The sequence below is a fragment of the Vipera ursinii genome (assembly GCF_947247035.1).
Source record: "Vipera ursinii genome assembly, chromosome: Z".
Lineage (NCBI taxonomy): Eukaryota > Metazoa > Chordata > Lepidosauria > Squamata > Viperidae > Vipera > Vipera ursinii.
In genome coordinates, this window is record NC_139517.1 from 69,696,749 (window position 1) to 69,717,291 (window position 20,543).

Below are 20,543 nucleotides of genomic sequence, written 5' to 3' on the forward strand. Positions count from 1 at the left end.
ACAAATGTATGAATATCAACATTGAAATATTGAGTTTTTCTAAATGATATGGGTTAAGATGTATATATGCTAAGAATGATAGAATGTAACTAATATATTTGGATGCAGAGACATGAAGGATGTATTGAATGTTAAAATGGAACAAATTTTGGTTAATTTTTAATGTGTGGAAACTATAAATGAGAAACAAGAATATTTTATTGTCCTCCTCTTTCCTTTTTCTTTCTTCTTTTTCTTTCTTTTTCTCCTTGCGATTTGTATCTTAATGACTACTATTTTAAATATTGTATAACTGATATAGATATGGAAATGAGATAAATGAGAACTGGACATTACTAGGTATTGAAGAGAATTGTATAAAGGAAAAAGAGGTTATTTAGTAATATGAAATTGAGAAATCTTAAACGTTTTAATTTTAATATCAATGTAAAATTAAAGCTAGAAAAAATAGATAAGGTGTTTGATGTCTTAAAGATGAAATGTTAAAATATGAAATATACTAAAAGATTGATGGATAGATATATATATATATATATATATATATATATATATATATATATATATATATATATATATATATATCCAAAAAATAAAATAAAATAAACTATTAAATGATTGATGTATAGTAATAAAAAAATATGTTAATTTAGATAAGAGATAGTATATATCGAAGAAAAAAGAGAGAGGAAGTATTGGTTATAAATAACGTGATTTGTATTTGTCTGAAATGGAGCTATTGTAACTCGGATACCACATTGCTTTTTAAATATATTATTGTAAATATTGGAAAACTAATAAAATATTTTTTTAAAAAGGAAATATCCAACTGGAAACATTAAAAGTTTGATATATTTTCTCAAGTTTTTGAAAACCTACCCAGCCCTGCTAGATGTATAAGAAGTAACATTACTATATTTAGAATTTACTCTTACCTCTGGACTTGCAACAGCAACAGCCTCTGTTAAAGGTGTTAAGAGAGACATTGATGAAATATTCAGTGTCTCTTCCTGTTCATCATCACTTTCAGCTTCTAAAGTTATACTCATTTCTTTTTTAAGTTTCTCTATGTCAGGCCCATCTTCATGAAGGACTTCATCAAAGATGTCACTTATTACCTTTGTGCTATTCATCTCATCATTTATCTCAGTTTCCTCTTCTTTACCTGGACAGTGAGAGCAAAAGGTTTTAACACCGAATAATGATGGAAATACATACTTTATCAATGAGAAGAGGAAAAAATGTAAACATAAATTACTCTAACAAGAAAGTGAAAGAATATGACAAAGAAAAAAGCCATAACAACACATGTTGCAATCCTATTTATACTTGTATAATGCAAATATAATAATCACAAGTAATTATTTCCATCCTTAAGGTAAAAGTGTCATGTTTTAGCAATTTGCTTGCACAGTTCATTGTTTTTTCTTTCCCTTAACAATGTAGTCTTATTAATGTTCAAGTCCAATTATTTTTTTTAAAAAAAACTCAATTTTCTTGAAACAAATATTTGTTCGCTTAAAAACAAGACTAAGCTCTTTTTATTAAGATAAAATAGTTAGGTTCACAAAGCAAAATCTACCAAAGCACATAATGTATAATTGCAACCATCCAGCAACTTACCCTTAACAGTAAAATAATATTAGCAGGGATAATATTCTCCCTGCAGTTGTTGACAGGTTCAATATTAATTTCTGCTAATTAACTACAGTATGAATTTGTTATCAGCAGTTTTTGCTTCCATGTTATTTTTTTTACTACAGCATCAGTTTGGATGCGAAGTGATTTTTTTAAAAAAATATTAAATAGAATTTCATATCTGTTTTAGTTATCCACCAATTTCTTTTATTATCAGTAACAGACAGGAGTCTGAACTAGTATCTGAACTAGGAAGATTATGTAATACAACCAAATCAGGATATAGAATTAAGAAAAACAAACCGTTTTGTTTATTAGGAACTTGCTCAAGTTTCGTGTTAGAAGCTGCTTTTACAAGAGTTTTTGGTGAGCAAACTTTCAGAGGACTGAGTTCTTCTCTCTTTTCGCTTTCTGAAGGACCTAAAATTTTCCAAGAAAGCAATTCAGGAAAAATAACTAGTTTTTTTATTTTTTTAAAAAAAGATAAAACTTCTGAAATAATCATTAAAAGAAATACCATGCCAATTTACCATAAGCAATATCAGCAGAAATTGGGAATGGAAACTTTCTGGAGCATTACCTTTTCTTAATCAGGCAATATTTACTTTGGAAGAACGTACATAAAAAGTTGATTTATTCTGTTGAGCAATTTTGAAAAACATTCAAACCAAACAACCAAAGTATATAAGCATTTTTAAGTATATGGATAAGCATATAAATGAAGTATACAAATAACCAAACATCCAAAGTATATAAATGTCACCTATTTTAGTATTAAAAATATTACACATATGAAATTGTCAGGGAAACCCTATTCTGATTTCTTGTACCAAACAGATAAATGGTAAGGTTAAAAGTGCAGCTATCACTCAGTTTTCACACTTAATTGGTACCTTATAGATGGATAACTTTAGGTTTATCACACAAATATTTACAAATAAATAGATCACTTCTGAAACATCTTTCAATGCTGTAATTTCATATGTCATTTCCTTTCATAATGATGTCACGCAGTGTTTATAACTGAGGTTAAATATCTTATTGCATAATTGTGATTTAATCCCTTCAGAATTAATCAGGAAAAACAAAGATTGCTGGTCGCCAGTTCTGGCCATAATAACAGGTCTATTATGTCACAAGCCAATTTCCATCTGATTGTAATCAGACTATTATTCTACCATTACAAAAATAAAGGAAATAAACTTGATCCTAAAAATGACAGGCCTATTAGTTTATTAATCACACCAAGTAAACTTTATGCCATATTTTTATATCTAAAATTAGTGGTTTCGGTACAAAATGAAAACATAACTGAAGGATAAACTGGATTTAGAGGGAATGATCAGCATTAGATCACTGTTTGGTATTTCATAATCTGGCAGGAAATATTCTGCAACTCCTCATAGTTCTATTTTTGCAACTTTTGTTGATTTTAAGCCAACTTCAGATAATATGAAGGGAGACTGTGTCAGACAGTTCAAGAGTCTACTATTGATTAAAGGCTGTTCTTACTTGTTCAGTACCGTATTTTCCAGCGTATACGACGACCCGGCGTATAAGACGACCCCCTACTTTTAAGAAGTTTTTCAAGGTTTTTTGTCTTATACACCGGAAAATACTTACATGCCCTGCCCTCCCTGTCCGTCACAGAGGAGGTGAAGGCCCGACTGGCCCCGCTGGCCCTCTCACTGCTCCCGCGCTTCTGCTGGCCCCCGAGATGCAGCGTTTCCCGGGCGGCAGGCAGCGCCGGAGGGCAGCCGCCACCCCACCATGGCCGGCGCCCCTCCTGCTTCCCCCCCCAGGCCTTGAACTTCTTCCATTCGGCGCAGGGTGGGGCAGCTCCGCCCGCAGCCTCTTTTTCATGTGCCGCTTCCCTCTCACCGTCGGCCGAGGCGTGCTCGGCCCGGGCTCCCGGTCCCTCTTCCCGGCCGGCTTCCCGCCCTGCCCCTCATGGAGCTGGACTGGGCGTGCAGCCTCTCGGTGTGGCTGCTTTTCCTGGGCAGCCTGGTGGTGCGGCTCCCGCGCTCGGACCTGTTGCTGAGCCGGCTGCTGCTGCTGTGCATGGGGCTGCTGCCCCTCAGCGCCATGCTCACGGCGGCTGCCTGCTGGCTCGTCTCGGCCAGCACCGCCCGGCGGAAGCGCAGCATCACACGGGAGCAGGACTTCCCTGCCGGCTCCACGCTCTTCCCTCTTGAGGCAGCTGCTGCCTCAAGAGGGAAGAGCGAGCCGGCTCTTCCCTCCTGAGGCAGCAGCTGCCTCAAGAGGGAAGAGCGTCAGACGGGAGTCGGCAGGGCAGTCCTGCACACACGCGCACTCCCCGGCTGCTAAGGAGCAGCCGGGGAGTGCGCACGTGCGCAGGACTGCCCTGCCGGCTCCCGCCAGACGCCACCCACTGATTTTCCGGCGTATAAGGCGATTGGGCGTATAAGACGACCCCCCAACTTTTGAGGTGATTTGCATGGGTTAAAAAGTCATCTTATACGCCAGAAAATACGGTACTTTTTTCAAATGTTGCTTATTAACTTCACTTAGAGAATATTTGTAGCTCTGTGGGGTTCTTGGTGCTTGGAGTTTTTATTGCAGAAATTTAATTGCCAAACTAAATAATATTATCAGCACTGATGAGGTTACCCAATTTAGTAATGAAACATCTCCAAGAAAACCACCAAGTTCAGGAAGCAGTTAACAACTCACGTCACTACTTTTTAATCTTATTTAAATCCAATAATCCAAGCACTTGCTGTTTCAGCTAGTCACATATCTATTTTAACTAATCATTTGTTTCCAGCATTACAATGTTATGTCTATTTCACAAGTGAGAATGAGAAAAGCACTTAGAACACTATTACTTTACACATTTTATTCTGTATAAAAAAATGCTATCAATATATTATCAGAAAACGAACACTTTAGAGCAGAGGTCCCCAACCTTTTGGGCACCAGGGACCAGTTCTGTAGAGAAAGTTTTTTCTGCGGCCTGGAGAATGCATGTTTTTGTGTGCTGTCTGCATACCACAGATGGGGCTTTGTTTCTGTGGATCAGTTGCTGGCATGCCACAGACCGCTACTTAGTCCAGGGACTGGGAGTTGGGACCCCTGCTTTAGTTTGCCCAAGGCTATCATAAAATTCACAAATTGCAAATAAATGGTACTCAAACTGAGCATGCAGTTATCTATAAATATCTTGGAATGCAGTTCCATGCTTCTTTACCCTGGAATGCTCAAGATTTTATCATGAAAAGGAGCTATGTTTTCCAAAGTAAAATAGTCCGTTTCCTCATGGCTTCCAAATTTGCCCTTTGCAAAGCTTAATGGTCTTAAAATTATTCAAAATAATTGATACTATTGATACTAAAGACCTCAAAAGTATCAAAAATGTCATCTTATGTGTAGAGACTGATTTAGTGTTGGACTCTAGAACATGGTTTCTTAGTATCTTTCGTTAACGTCAATTTTACTTCCTACAAGTTTGATGCCATTTGTACTTAAGAGATTGTTTTAAATCATAATGGCTTTAAAAAGCTCTAGAGCAAATGTATTTACAGGTAATTGACTTACAACCATTTGTTTGAAGTTACAATGGCACTGAAAACTGATTTATGACCGGTTTTCACACTTACGACCATTGCAGATCTCAATGGTCACGTGATCAAAATTTGGGTGCTTGGCAACTGGCATGTATTTATGACAGTTGAACTGTCCTGGAGTCACATAATCACCTTTTGTAACATCCCCAGCTGATTTCCAACAAGCAAAGTCAATGGAGAAAGCCAGATTCCTATAACAATTGATTGTTTCACTTTACAACTCCAATGATTAATTTAACAACTGTGACAAAAAAGGTCATAAAATGGGGCACTACTCACTTAACAGATGTCTGGCTAAGCAATGGAAATTTTGGGCTCAATTATGGTCGTTAAGTCGAGAACAACTGTACTGAGAGATTTCATTCTAGCATCTTATTTATCATCCAGTACAATTCTGAAATAAGGCTTTCACTTTAGACAAGTTAGATACATTATCCTCAGTACTTTTTTACATTTTAAGATATTTCTACATATTTTTGGTTATAGTCATACTGTGATAGCTCAGTAGAAACTCTGTCATATTCTACTATGCTGCTCTCTATAAGGATTCTAAATAGACCTTCATTTATCCGATACTGAAGGAATTTCCAGATAGGGAGTATGGTTTCTACTTAATACTATTTCTTTGAGACAGACTCAGAAATATCTTCTCAAGTCATCCAGTATTACATCACCATCTGTACAGTATGCTGCTGCACCATTATAGGTAGTCTTGATTTACAACCATTCATTTACTGACCATTTGAAGTTACAACAGCATTGAAAAAAGTGACTTATGACCATTTTTCACATTATGACCATTGCAGAATCCCCATGTTCACACGATCAAAATTCAGACTCTTGGCAACTGGCATGTATTTGACTGCAGTGTCGTGGGGTCATATGGTCAGTTTTTGTGACCTTCTGACAAGTAAAGTCAATTGGGAAGCCTGATTCATTTAATAACTGTGTTTCTAACTTAACTGCAGTGATTCACTTAACATCTGTGGCAAGAAAGGTCATAAAATGGCACAAAACCTACTTACCAATCTCTTGCTTAGCAACATAAATTTTGGGCTCAGTTGTGGTTGTAAGTGGAGGACTATCTGTAATTATGTTTGGAACTTCCTATATTACATTTCTGTTTTATTTTATCTGTTTTTAATTATTTTAGATCCTATTATATTTTTCTGTTTTATATATATGAAAATATGTAACAGTTACGCTATTATTACAGATATTTTACTGTACCTGGCCTTAAGACTGCAATAAACTGATCTGATTACATTTACGTTCTTCAGTAATTTTTCATGACTACCTAGTATTTATTCATCTACAGAAAATATCTCAACACATATTATCAATTGCCATACTAAATATTCTTTCTTCTCACACATAAACAAAAAAATCTAAATAGATGACTAGAAATATAAAAACAATTTTATTTAAGCATCTCTTAAATAAATAATTTTTGCATGTGCTAACTTCTACTGACATGTAATTTGAAGGTAAATTATTCTCACCTGGATATGTGTTTTTTACAACTCTTTCAGGTTTTCTGAACTTTTTTCCTACTAACTGGGAATTGGCATCTGTACTTGAGAAATGCTTTAGATCAGCATTCGTAGGTTTCTCCTGGGAGCGGGGGGGGGGGGGGAGAAATATATTTAGCCACATTAACGAGCTGAAATGCATATGGAGATATATGCATAATAAAATAAAAATCATACTCTATTGACATATTTGTGTAATCTCTCAATATACATACACACTCATGCAAGGTCCCATATAAAGGGTGTATGAAAACTTTAGCACTGTAGACTAATCACAATGCTTTATTTATATCTTTTAAAAAAGAAAATGGTACTGTGCTTTTCTTAAAATAGATTTTAACATCATACTAATTTTATCTCTGGAGGCTTTTTCTTGGGCTGTTCTCCTTTTTCAGCACTCCACAAAGTGTTCCAGTCAAAGCGACCTCGTATACATTCAAGTTCTCTTTCACGTTCCTGAATAAACCAAGGAAAAAATAAATGTAATGTGAACATTTCTCCAGTAGATATCCAGTGTCAAAGACTGATCAATACACATTATCTCAAATACAAAGTTATTTTAAGTACATACTTGTTTGAGCTGCTGGGCTAGACTGGACGCTGAAGACGCTTCATTCTGCCTAAAGAGTCTTTCTTGGATTGTCTTTGTGTTTGGAGTGATAACTGGAGTTCTGTACCCTCCTGCAATAGCAGAACTTGGTGTAGTATACTCCTGGCAATGGTCCCCAAAACGTTCCAGAAAAGACTTAATGCTTGAACCTCCTATAATAATTGATTTTTCTTTGTTAAAAAGTTAAGATTCTTTATCACCAAGAAAGAATAACTAAAGGCCATAAATGGAAATATAAACTATAACAACTTAACTAAGACTTCACTAAACCATAAAAATTATATGCATATAATACACATTTTGCAACTTAATTGTATACCAAACAGTATGTTTTTAAACATAAAAACACTGGGACCAAGCTGTGCAAATCCTTCATTAAACTCCATGGTCTTTTGAACAGATCATGATAATAAACATGTGAGTACAAATGTTTTCCAACTATTTCATATGTAGTTCAAGAGAACTAGTTTTATCCAGTACTAAATTCTTGGCTATCAAAAATTACTATAAAAGCTATTTTAAAACTTGAAAAACAGACTGGTAGTCTTCCAGGTACACTGATTAGGAATGGAACCTTCATCACTAAGTGAAGTGATTTTAAGTAAGTCATACACAATTTTTATAATATTTTTGCATGGTTATTAAGCAAATCATGTAGTCATTTAATGAATCTCCATTTACTTTGTCAGAAACCCGTGTCCATGTGTGTGTATATAGGGACGCGGTGGCTCAGTGGGTTAGGATGCTGAGCTTGTCGATCAGATGGTCGGCAGTTTGGCGTGTGCCGCATAACAGAGTGAGCGCCTGTTACTCGTCCCAGCTTCTGCCAACCTAGCAGTTCGAAAGCACGTAAAAATGCAAGTAGAAAAATAGGGACCACTACGGTGGGAAGGTAACAGCGTTCCGTGTGCCTTTGGAGTCTAGTCATGCCGGCCACATGACCACAGAGACGTCCTCGGACAAGCGCTGGCTCTTTGGCTTTGAAACAGAGATGAACACCCTAGAGTTGGAAACGACTAGCACGCATGTGTGGGGGAGCCTTTACCTTTTATACATGCATGCATACATACACACACACACACACACACATATATAATGGCTTCATATTTATAAATCATATTTATAAAATATCAGTACTGTTAATGACTATTAGCATCATACTGCAATCATGTAGCATATGGCTCCAAAATACACAAAAACTAATTTAAAAAAATTACTAGCTTACTTGGGTTGAGTCAAGACAGTAAGAGTTCTATTAATATGTCTAGAAGAGAAGTTTTTATCTCAACTATCTTGCAACTTCACTTCATAGCTTCCTGCTCTGCCACTCTAGTGCACATTTTGTGGATATTATAACATTATTATTTTTATCTTGCCTTTATAACCTTGTAAGTAACTCAAGGTGGCAAACATATATATAATACTCCTTCATCTTCCTATTTTCCCCATCAAACATCTCCATGAGGTGGGCTGGACTGAGACTGATTGACCCAAAATTGCCCAACTGCCTTTCATTCTTAAACTGAGACAAGAATTCAGTCTTCTGGTTTCTAAGCCAGCATCTTAACCACTACACCAAACTGGATTGTGGCCAATACAAATATTTTAAAATTATATTAAACATATAGAATGTGTATGTTTCAAAATGAAGTGTGTATGATTTGTAGAATTAAGTATATTTAATGTTGAAATTATAAATAATATTGTCCAGAGATATTATTTTGCACTGCATTTTAGGGGAATATGCTAAAGCCATTCTTTATATCGGATTGCAGATTTTCACCTGTATGTTTTAATCAGCACAATCAAACTTAACTTCAAATCACTTCCTGAAAAGGAGTTTGCCCCTGCTTAACATGTGATTGGTTTTATGTACTTAGTGGAAATGCTCAATAGCCATTTTAAAAAATTGCACTAAGAATTCTATAAATAACAGGATAAATACTAAATCACATGGAATGCTAGAATCAACAGAAGTAACACTCAAGCATACTTTGCATAGAAGTACTTAGTTAATGCTATAAAAAACACTAAAAAGATAGAAGCATTTTTTTACCTGGTGTGTTGGGTTTATCTTTGTAATCAACTTGTTTGGGTGTTTCTTGTATTTGCTCTTCTTTGGCAGGAATTTCTTGAGATTTTGGTGTTAGGTTAAGATTGCCCTTTTCTTTTAGATTTGGTACCTCAGTTTCTTTAAAATGGCTGCTAGTAACTCCTGAAACTTGTGTTACAGAACTATTTGTTCCGCCCTAGTTTAAATGGGGAAATATATGTTTAAAATGACTACTAAAATTATTCTAAACATTTTTATTGTTTATAAAAGTTTCCAGATATAATTCTTCTGTGAAAGCACTAATCCAAAACCAAAATTTTTAACTATTCTATTAGTAGTTTACTATTTCCCTGACTTTTCTTTTCCATAGTATAATGTGAACAGTTGTCTGTGAAAGCACCTTCTATCAAATTTAGTGTAAAGTACTTACCATTTATTAAGATTCTTATAAATCTCACTTTTTAAAGAAATGTATTCCCTTTTAAGCATGGTTTGAATTACAATCCAGTATTGTTTACCTTCATTTTAGCAGTCTATATAGGAAATATACAACATTAAAATATAACTTACCAATATCCCAGAGATTGCTGACTTATCCACAGCCCTTTGTGAACAGGATGTAGCATCCTGCTTCACACTACCACTATTGATTCTAACAGATGCTCCACTTGTAGTGGACAATTTGGAAAAACAAGTAGTACCAGGCTGTTCTTGTGTATTGTTTTGCTTTGCAGATGGATGGCTTAGATCATTTTCCCAGGAGCCAATTGTAGCAGCAAGGTTAGCTAGACGGCCCCTTCTTCCTATTGGTGTATCAGTTATTGCATTAAGTTGTTTGGGTGGAGAAATGACACATTCTTTTGATAACAAAGGTGTTGTGGAAATGCTTTCAGGCAAATCTGAAAATTGAAACAATAAAGCACATTTAAAATATGAAGAGATGTCAAACTTTCTGAAATCAGAGTATATACATTTAGATGCATCCTTCTTTTCAGTTAATTGCAAAGAAAAAACACACCATCCAAAGGAGAGCAGATTACCCTGTCCTTCTTGCCCTCCCCATAAAACAGACAAAAGAAAGCCCATCTATTACAGAACTCTGACACTTCCAAAACATACTTAATATAAAAAGACTTGGGGTATTCAAAACTGAATATAGTAGAAATAAATTTCAAACAGAGATTTATCCTTAGCTATTACACAAATCTATAATAATTCGTGGAACAATCTTTCTGAGAGTATTTCCATGCCACCAGTTTCTACCTCCCAATCCCTCACAAAGGTAATTAAAACTAATTGGAGTCTTCTTTCCTTCATTCTTATTTCACTCAGAAAAGAAATAGTGCTGGTGCTCATTTTATGATGTTTCTGAGGTCTTTCTAGACTTTGGAAGCATTGCTAGGGCTGCTGCTCATCTCTCAGCTGTAGTTTTCTACAGCAGCTGCACATCACATCAGTTGATGTGACTGTCAGCAGAATAAAAAAGGAAGATAAGTGGACCTGCATGGTTGGGCAAGAAGAATGCCCAAGCTTTCTAGAATAGTGGAGCAGTGAGGACTACCTGTATACAGGACCAATCCCAATGGTACAAAGCAGAATTATTTCTCTAAGTCAAGTAACAATTGTGTCAAAACAAAGCACTGGCTCACACACGTAACTCTGGTTTTCTAACTGACATTGGCAGACTTGCTAAACATTTGCAATCATGTCTGTTAGTCAGATTATTTTTTTTTCCTCTGTAGGACAGTACTTTGTAGCCAAGCTAAATATAATTTTGAAAGTTTCATGCACAGATTTTCCACACAGTATTTGCTTGCACATATCATTGCATGTTTAGTTTTCAGTGTCTTAGCATGAAATACATACCATTATCCCAGCAGCGTCGCTGTTCTGCCAACTTCTGCATACGTGTTTTAACTGAGCTAACAGAAGTCAGTTCAGATGTAGTGTTGTGTTCTTCAGTTTCTGAGGATGAACCAGCAAGCTGAGAGGTAGGAGTCATTTCAGGAACAACTGAGTTTACTGAGGGTAAATTAACTGGATGCATATTCTCTGAATTAGAAACTGGAATTTCTGCACTGTCTGAACAATGTCTTTTGGATGGTGATGGCTTTGCACTTGGCTTTGCTATAGAAATTTTGGGGAAAAAAGACAAATAGAATATGTTCGTAACTGGAATAGCAGTGAATGCAGCATTAAGTTAAAAATAAATTCAGATTTCTCAAAGCAGAATATAAGATCTGTTTACAGGCTTCTTGGCTATAAGTGGCTTATGATATCTATCATTTTGCCAATAACACCTCCCCCCCGCCCCCCGAAGTTTATTAGGGAGGGTTTGGAATCCACAACAAACATTGTTGTTGTTAGTTGCGAAGTCGTGTCCGACCCATCGCGACTCTATGGACAACGTTCCTCCAGGCTTTCCTGTCCTCTACCATCTTCTGGAGTCCATTTAAGCTCACACCTACTGCTTCAGTACTCCATCCAGCCACCTCATTCTCTGTCGTCCCCTTCTTCTATTGCCCTTAATCTTTCCCAGTATTAGGCTCTTCTCCAGTGAGTCCTTCCTCCTCATTAGGTGGCCAAAGTATTTGAGTTTTAGCTTCAGGATCTGGCCTTCTAAAGAGCAGTCAGGGTTGATCTCCTCTAGGACTGACCAGTTTGATCGCCTTGCACAACAAACATTACTTTTGTAAAAAAAGAAAATCTGATCCAATCATTAGAAATGACAGGGCAGATCATTTTTTTTTTGAAATTTCATCTTACAACTTTGTGAGTTCATTTTTTAAAAAAATCATAATTAATTTAATAAGCTTATCCTGTTAAGCAGCTCCTGCTATTTTAACCCTTTATACCGGGTAGAAAAAAATGGCTTTTCATTAGTCATTGATGTCCACTGATCATCGATAAAAGATTTGACTTTCTAAATCCAGATCTAAATTTGGGCACACATCAAAAACAGAAGAGCTGTGGGAAAACCTGGATGTTTTAAAACCTGAGTTTCATAATCAATTAATTATTCGGCTTATAAGTAATGTGAATCATATAACTCCTCAAATACATGATTTGGGATTAAATCAAATTTAAAAATAAATTTAAAATTGTAATTGCATTCACTTTTAGTATAATATAAAGGATACTCACAACAACCTGTAATGCATACTCCTTCTCCTTATTTAATTTATGACATTTTAATATAAGGCAAGTATGGTTTAAGAGTTGGCAAAATTTTAAAACATTGTGGTGAAAAATACCTTCTTTATTAGACTGAAGTGACTGATTACCAGCTTCTGATAAAGGTTCTCTATTTCTTTTTGTTTGAGCCATACTCCGTACTCCTGCTGTGGGACGCCCAGCCATCAGCTTCTGTAAATTCTCCCTCCTGGCACGAGTTCGTTCTAACAGTTTCTAAAATGTTCATAACGATGATCACAAGTAAATATTTCCTAGCAACTATAGTGATTTTGTATAAAATAGTTTTATTTATTAGTAGCAAAACTATGGTTTTTGTCCAATGAGGAATACAATGAGATCTATCAACTGGAATACACGTGGTTCTCATTTAGCAAGTACCTTGTTTGGCAACTGTTGATAGTTACTACAGTAATGAAAAAGTAATTTTGCAACAATTCTATTTGTACCTTTGTATATCTGTAAAGGAAAGGAAAGCTGAAATAATATCATAAATGCGATTTTGCTTTAACAACCAAATTTCCAATCTGTTGTGGTCGCTAAATGATGATTAACTTATATTTTTTTCAGATTTTGATGAAAAAAGGGAGATTACTTAGGTGCTAAATTTATTCTGTTTTATTATTCAGTTAACTGAAGTGCAGAATATAGTAAATAATATCAAATATTTCACAAGTTTTGAGTGATCAAAGCAATGTTTAAATTTAAATTAAAAATATGCGTAGATATATCTGTAAATCATATGAACCCTATTGTTTAAATAATACTAATGCAATGATATTATATAAACATGCCACACTATTATAAGATTTTTATTTTTAGTGATTTCAAGTCAGTTTTCAACTCCTAGCATGATTTTTTGGAAGTGGTTTGCCATTGCCTCCTTTCTAGGGCTGAGAGAGAGTGGTTGGCCTAAGATTGCCCGGTGTTGAGGGAAAAGTCTTCATCATGGTTCAGTCCAACCCAGGAATAAACAACATGGCGACGGCTTTAGAAAGAAGGTTGCAGTTTATTGAAGAGGAGAGCCAGACAGAAAGATGGCTCTGGAAGAAAAGAGAGCGAGCACATGTAGGGAGTGGGTTTTTATACCCTCTGGAGCCTTTTGTTTAGTTGTTCCTGTGGCATGAACATTGACCTGAGTCTGAATGTGCCTTTCTGATATTCTGATGGTGGGGGGTTAATCCTATTATGTCCCAAAAATCAAATCCTGCTTCCCTAGGGCTGTGGCTCTTAGATTTTTGGTGATTCTAGGGATCTTTCTTCCTAAATCCAGTTTCCTGACTCCAGTCTTTCTGACAAGATTATCACATCTGCATTTCTTCAGACTTGTTTTATATTTGGGACAGAGAGACTTGTGGTGTGTGTATGTGGTTTCTGCCTTTACAATCCTTTAGGGAAATATATTCTGTCTTTTAAATAATTCCCAAAAAAATTTCTCTCTGGGGAGGGCTGACTTCCTACACCAGGTAACTTCATTCCTAAAGTGAGATTGGAACTTCAGGTAACTTCATTCCTAAAGTGAGATTGGAACTTGGTTTTCTGTTTTCTAGCTTGACGTTCTAACCACTGAACTAAGTCTTATATCAGATTAGCTTAACCTTAATTAAGAAAGAACCATATAGTTGAAGGTTGTATCCTTGCCAGCCAACAAGTTTTAGCCATTGGAAAGAGGTCCTCCATTACATTCTCAAGAGACATATCAGATATACCCTCTGGTGTAGTTTCTAAGGCCTTAAATTGTATTATCTCTTGCTTCACAAGGTGAAAACATTCGTTGCCAGCAGTTCAGCATCACCCTCAAGTTTAATTGGATTTTCTTTTGTACGGTTTCTATAATTTGCCTTATCTTTTTAAAAATATATATAATTGAAATTTGTTTTTCTGCAATAAGATTAAGGAAGGAAGAAGGGCTAAATCTGTAACCAATTAAGTATGCTTCTCTATTAAAAAGCCTGAAACTATTTTTCTTTTTTGATATTTTAATTGCCAGAAAGTACACAGAGATTGCCCTCAGAAGATAGGTAATGGCTGCAGGAGCTGCCAAGTTGCCATCCCCAAGGCAAGACTTTTGAGATGAGATCTTATTTATTATTATTCATAACTAATAATCAACCAAACAATTCTTATTTGGTCACAGACCAGCAAATAAAACAAGAAAATCATAATTAATTAGGATAAAAAAGAAATATGTTCTAAAATACCCAGAAAAGATTAAAAACTATACTATGACATAATGTACAAATGATATCCCATATTTAGCTGTGGTTAAAGAAATAAAATCAGATTAATCTAATAATAATTTAAGATAGAACAAATTAGAACAATCAATGTTTAGTAAAAGAATGGAAGTAATAATCCTGGCAAGCATCTGTGTACAGGGGATAGTACAAAGTATCACGCTCCATCAGTTCAGTTATTTCTCCACAGTATTTGATCAAAAGGGATCTTCTGTATCTCCCTTCAATAGCAGTTGTTATATGGTTTTATTTAACCAAAATAAAGCCCTTCTAAATTTCAGAATTGTTAGGTGGGTTGCCACCGCGAAGGCAAGTCAGGAGCAACACCTAAAAGATTGGTTTAAGACATGTAGAATAGTTAAAGGTGTTTCCAAGTAAAATTGATAAATCTGCTTCAGCTTGAAATCAATGGCCTGTTGTTTGAGATCATTGCACAAACATAGCTCATCAAAAGTGATGGCTGGTCATGAAAAGCCATAGAATTGCAATTTGACATGTAATGCTTGGCACCAGAAAGACCAAAAGCTCTTGGTCATAATTTAAGGGACCAAGCCACTGAAAAAAACAATGTAAGCCAACAGAAGAACATGATAATCCATGTAGAAGTTTTTATTTTAAATAGGACTCTTCAAGCAAAGGACCACATTCAGAAAGCAATAAGGTCCTTGTTTACAACTAATCAAATCAGGTAACATATAGTATATTTTCTAATCTATAAAACTGCCAGACTAAACACAGTTAATTTCAATTTAAAATGCTTTTAATGCAATTCTATTTTCCCATTGAAAAGATAAAGAAGATGCTACACATTACCTTCAACCTTTAATAAAATTTTAGGACAACTTTACTAAGACATTCTTTAAATTAGGTTGACTCATGTGTCCAATAACAATTTGAAATGATATTACAATGCAACAAGTAAACAAAGTATTTTATTCCAGGAAATGTGCCAGTTGCATTCCATTTTTTTCATTATTCCAGGTGCAGTAATCTAACTACTACTCAGTCATTTATCAGGATTTTTAGTACTTTGTAAAACTTTATTTTCTCCATATAAACATAATACATATTTAATGTAGTGAATTAAGAGTTAACAATTATGCTATATTATTTAATTAAAAAGGGAAATAGTTTTGCTTCTAGAAATATTTATATTCAAATTTGCAATAATACAGAACAAGACTCAATATCTATTAATCCCAAATTAAAGTAATTATGAATAAAATACAAAAAACCTTGCCCTGGGACTATAGACCAAAAAGGAGAACTCTGGTTTGACCCACCTACAATACTGTATTAGGAAGTTGACTGTTATTGAGAGGCTGAATTTCTTGCTCCCAGAAAACACAAAACAGGAAAGGGGTTATTTTATGCCCTTGTCAGGAATGCCTATTTAGTGTTTGCTCATTACTATTCTATAATTTTTACACAGTAAATTCTTTCATAGCTGTTTGTTAATCCCTTTGTATGACTTTATAGGACAACCAGACTATAATCAGTGGTTGTTAAATTTTAATTTTTATGCAGTATTTAAAAACAAAGGGAATTTTAAGTTTAATATGATAAGAGTTCAGATCTCTTTGAACAAGAGATACAAATAAGAATTTCTGAAATTTTAATTACTTTACTTGAGCCCTGCTCTAAAAGTAATACCCAACCTTTGTAGAACCAAATTATATATTTTTAAAATGTAAGGGATTTTAAAGGAAACCCAGTTTGTGGTTGATCAACTTATTCTATTTACAGCCTTAGCTCTGAAACTTAAAATATCGTACACTTAGAAAACTTTCCAAACTTCCAAGCTACATAAAAATAGTTCTAAAGTGAATTTTTGTAGCAACTCAACTTTTTTGCTTTTGAGTTGCTTTTCATCTGGACAAGCCAACAGAAAAGCAATTCGGGAATGCCACACCCATTCATTTTTTCCGGGTGAGTCAAGACATGAAAAACGCGCAGCTTGTGAGGAGTGTTACTTTAAAAAAAAACTGCTAAAACCTTCTTGATGACAACTATTAACAACTATGCGTTATGTATTCAAGACTTATGGAAAGTACGTTAGTATTAAAACAAATCAAGCAGTCCCATAGGAAAAAAAATAACCTTTTTTAGAAATGGGGAATTGAAAGACTCATGCAGTAATTCTACACTGGACTAAATACTCAGGAGTATTGTGAGTTAAATACAAATTAACTGAATTACATTTCATGAATGCATTGCATGTCGGCCTTTTATTTGAAACCGAATCTCCTTTTATTAGATTTTACTTGTAAGTAAGCGCGCATGTCAGGTTTTGGGGGGGGGAAGTAACTGGTTCTCTTCCTATCATCCTTTCTTGGTAATATTTCCTTTCATATTTCAAGAAGCGAATATATGCTGCTCTAGATTGAATATGGAGTCCTTGTAGCTCTCTAAACTCGGCTGTCTGCTTGCAGATATTTTCTTACCCCAACGTTTCCTCTTCCCAACTCGGTTTTCTCCACTAAAACTGTTCTTCTGTACACCGTACAATTTGCCCATCTTTCTCATTACCCACCTCCCTTGTCCCTCGGTCACACTTAACAAATCACCTCATTGAGCCACCATGTAGGGGTAATCACGTACCTCAGTGAAAGGATCCATCTTTACAAGCCGCTCGCTCCGTCTACAACCAAGCTACTTCACTACTCCTACCAAATGATAACTGCTAGTCAGATTTGAATTTCAGCGCCTGCCACAGGCAAGCTGCGTACTACGCATGAGCCTCATCCACGAGCGGCTGCTGCTCCGCCCATCCCAATTTCATAACGGATCGCCTTGTCTCACGCGGGTTTTCCGCCCGTAATGTGAAGTTCAACCGAACTTCGCCTTTTAGCAATCCTGCTAAACTGATTGTGCGGCAAAGCGATCGTAGAACAGTGAAGAGAATGATTGACAAGATTTTTTAGCCAATAATTCATAAGCAACATTCCCAAGATTGCGTCTTAGCATTTTACAGCCGCCGTGTTTTAGGCTTATGCCATCCTTATATGGTGGTGGTTCGTAATCAGTTTATGAAATTGGCGGACTCTTAAAAAAGTCCTTTATATAGTCTTAGAACTTCAGAAATAGGAAATCCTAGTTGCAGACCTACAGTCCTTAATGCTTTGTGATTTATATTGGACTTCGATGGGACAACCCCTGCTAGTGAGGAAGACCAGCGAGATTTTAGCTTTCCTCTACCTTTTGAAAATCAGGGAGGAACGTATAATTCTGCTAACTTTTCAAAACAAATGAAAGTTGTGACATTCTAATATTGCAGATCGTCGTCAGTTTTATACATTTCTCAGGTTTTTTTTAATTTTTGAAAAAAGGTTCTTTGGATGGAAAGCAAGATTTTCATTTCCTTGATGTTTCAAATGCTCTTTTCCATCCTTTGCTTTTCAGCAATACAGTAAAGTAATGCCTTTACGTAATTAGCATTTTTAATCTAATTTTTATTTTATTCAAAGAATATATTATTTATATCAATATGTACATACACAGAACATAGCCAAAGCAGCCCCAGATATTATTTTCTGGTTATGTACCCTTTATCCAGTCATTTTATCATCCACTTCTGTAGCAAATGCTTCAGGTTTATTCAAGATTTAAGTAAGTCCTTTTGATCTTACATCTTCAAGGTGTTAGAATCATTTAGAGATCTGAAGCTAGCATATTTAATGTTTAAATACATAATATATATAAAGTCATATTTTCATGTAGTCCATTAAGATAAAGATATTCTAGAACAAAATATTTTTAAAATCAATTGATGATAAACATACTGGAGCACATTAAATGGAGCTATATCTCCTTTAGCAATAACAGTAGAATATATACAAAATAATTCATGTGGTAAATAATATGGCAAAAAAGATACTGTAGCACGGGTTCTCAACCTGTGAGCTGCGGTCCACTATAGAGCCGTGGCCTCTGCCATTGGGCTGTGTGAATGGCTAGCTAGTGTGCACACTCCCTCCCACTTGTGCTAGTGCTGTTTTGTCGCGCGAGCGCTAGCCTTATCCTGCGCATTGCACAGGCGCTAGCATCGCCGTTTGCATCTCGTACGCACACACGGCCCCATGCCTGCCCCTTCCTTTCCCTCCGGGCTGCCAAGCTAGAAAGGTTGAGGATCTGTGCAGATGTACTTTGTTCAAGACAACACCTAGTGAGCTGAAACCAGCAGAGGAGGCCAGAAGAGCCAGCAACCCAAGGGCCAAGTGTCACCAATCAGCTGGTATAAGATGGATATTATTATTTTTTTAGCCTCCATGCAACAAAGCCAAAACATTTTGAAATTTCCTGACAGCGAGAACAATTAAATGAGTGGAACAACTTCCCTCTAGAAGTTATGGGTGCTCCATCATTGGAGGCTTTGAAGAAGAGACTGGACAACCATTTGTGTGAAATGGATCCTGCTTGAGCAGGGGGTTGAACTAGAAGATCTCCAAGGTCCTTCCAATACTGTGATTCTGTTAGTCTAACAAAGAGAAGGGGTAACATGACAGCAGTCTTCAAATATTTGAGTGGCTGCCATAAAAAAGAAGGGAATCAATCTAGTCTGCAAAGCATATGACGGCAGGACAAAAAGTAATGGATGGAAAGTAATCAGTCAAGGAGAAAAGCAACCTGGACTGAAGGAGAAATTTCCTAACAGAGAACAATTAATTAGTGGGACAAATGGCCTTCAGAAGTTGTGGGTGCTTTATCATTGGAGGTTTTTAAGAAGAGATTGGACAACCATTTGTCTGAAATGGTATAGGGTCTCCTGCTTGAGCAGAGGGTTGGACTAGATCTCCAAAGTCCCTTCCAGCTCTGTTCTGATTACATATTTGTCTGAAATGGAATAGCATCTCCTGCTCGAGCAGGGGGTTGGACTAGAAGACCTCCAAGGTCCCTTCCAGCTCTATTCTGATTACCTTACAGCTAGTTCACCCCCTGCGGTGCACCAAGGATAGGCACACAAGTGCCAAACAGAATGAAATAGCAATTTAGGCTGTAAGGACTGCATTGTATCTAGCATGTAGATTTCCCTAAATAAATAATGTTCATTTAATATATTAAGACATAAAGCAATAATATCTAGTCTTTTCAATCTCTTCAGAAGTTTTATTCAGGATTTGGAGGTTCCCAAAGTGAAAAGCTGCTTCCAAAAAAAAAGTATGATTGACTGATGATACAACACTCTTGAATAATTCAAGGACAAGTCAGCAAAAGAATATAGCCTGAAGTCATCCTTATGTATGAGCATGTGTTGATTGAAGTCTTCATCAGGGTTCAGTTCAAGCTGGGAATAAACAACATAGTGATTGTTTTAGAAAGAAGGTTGTAGTTTATTGAAGAAGAGAGCCAGACAGAAAGATGGCTCTGGAAGAAAAGAGAGAGAGCACATGTACGGAGTGGGTTTTTATACCTTCTGGGGCTCTTGAGGTTGTTTCCTGTTCCTGTTTGAGGCTTTGTATTTCCTTTATCATGTACTTTGACCTGAATCTGAGTGTGCCCCTTTGGCATGTGGGTTAATCCTATTATGTCCTGTCCTAGATTTTGTGTGGAGTATGTAGATTTTAGGTGTCTTTGTCTTCCTAAGCTTCTAGCTGGAGGGCTCCAACCTTCCTGAATGTATTATCACATCTGTATTTCTACAGATCTGGTTTCTGCTTGGGGGAGAGAGACTTGGGGCTATTAAGGAAAACTGGGCAT

The 20,543-nt window shown here is 36.0% G+C and overlaps 1 protein-coding gene across 1 annotated transcript in view; it reads right to left on the reverse strand.

Moving 5' to 3' along the window:
* ANLN (anillin, actin binding protein) overlaps positions 1–17,465 on the reverse strand; it is a gene marked incomplete at its 5' end in the record, with an annotated part of 43,927 nt that extends 26,462 nt beyond the window's left edge. Inside the window, 10 exons of the mRNA XM_083378278.1 lie at positions 933–1,162; positions 1,939–2,055; positions 6,725–6,836; positions 7,103–7,210; positions 7,326–7,516; positions 9,421–9,613; positions 9,988–10,316; positions 11,284–11,544; positions 12,672–12,825; positions 17,448–17,465. Of these exons, the coding sequence (XP_083234404.1) occupies positions 933–1,162; positions 1,939–2,055; positions 6,725–6,836; positions 7,103–7,210; positions 7,326–7,516; positions 9,421–9,613; positions 9,988–10,316; positions 11,284–11,544; positions 12,672–12,825; positions 17,448–17,465 (1,713 nt within the window). The remainder of the gene's footprint in view (positions 1–932; positions 1,163–1,938; positions 2,056–6,724; positions 6,837–7,102; positions 7,211–7,325; positions 7,517–9,420; positions 9,614–9,987; positions 10,317–11,283; positions 11,545–12,671; positions 12,826–17,447) is intronic.
* Positions 17,466–20,543: the final 3,078 nt, after the last annotated feature.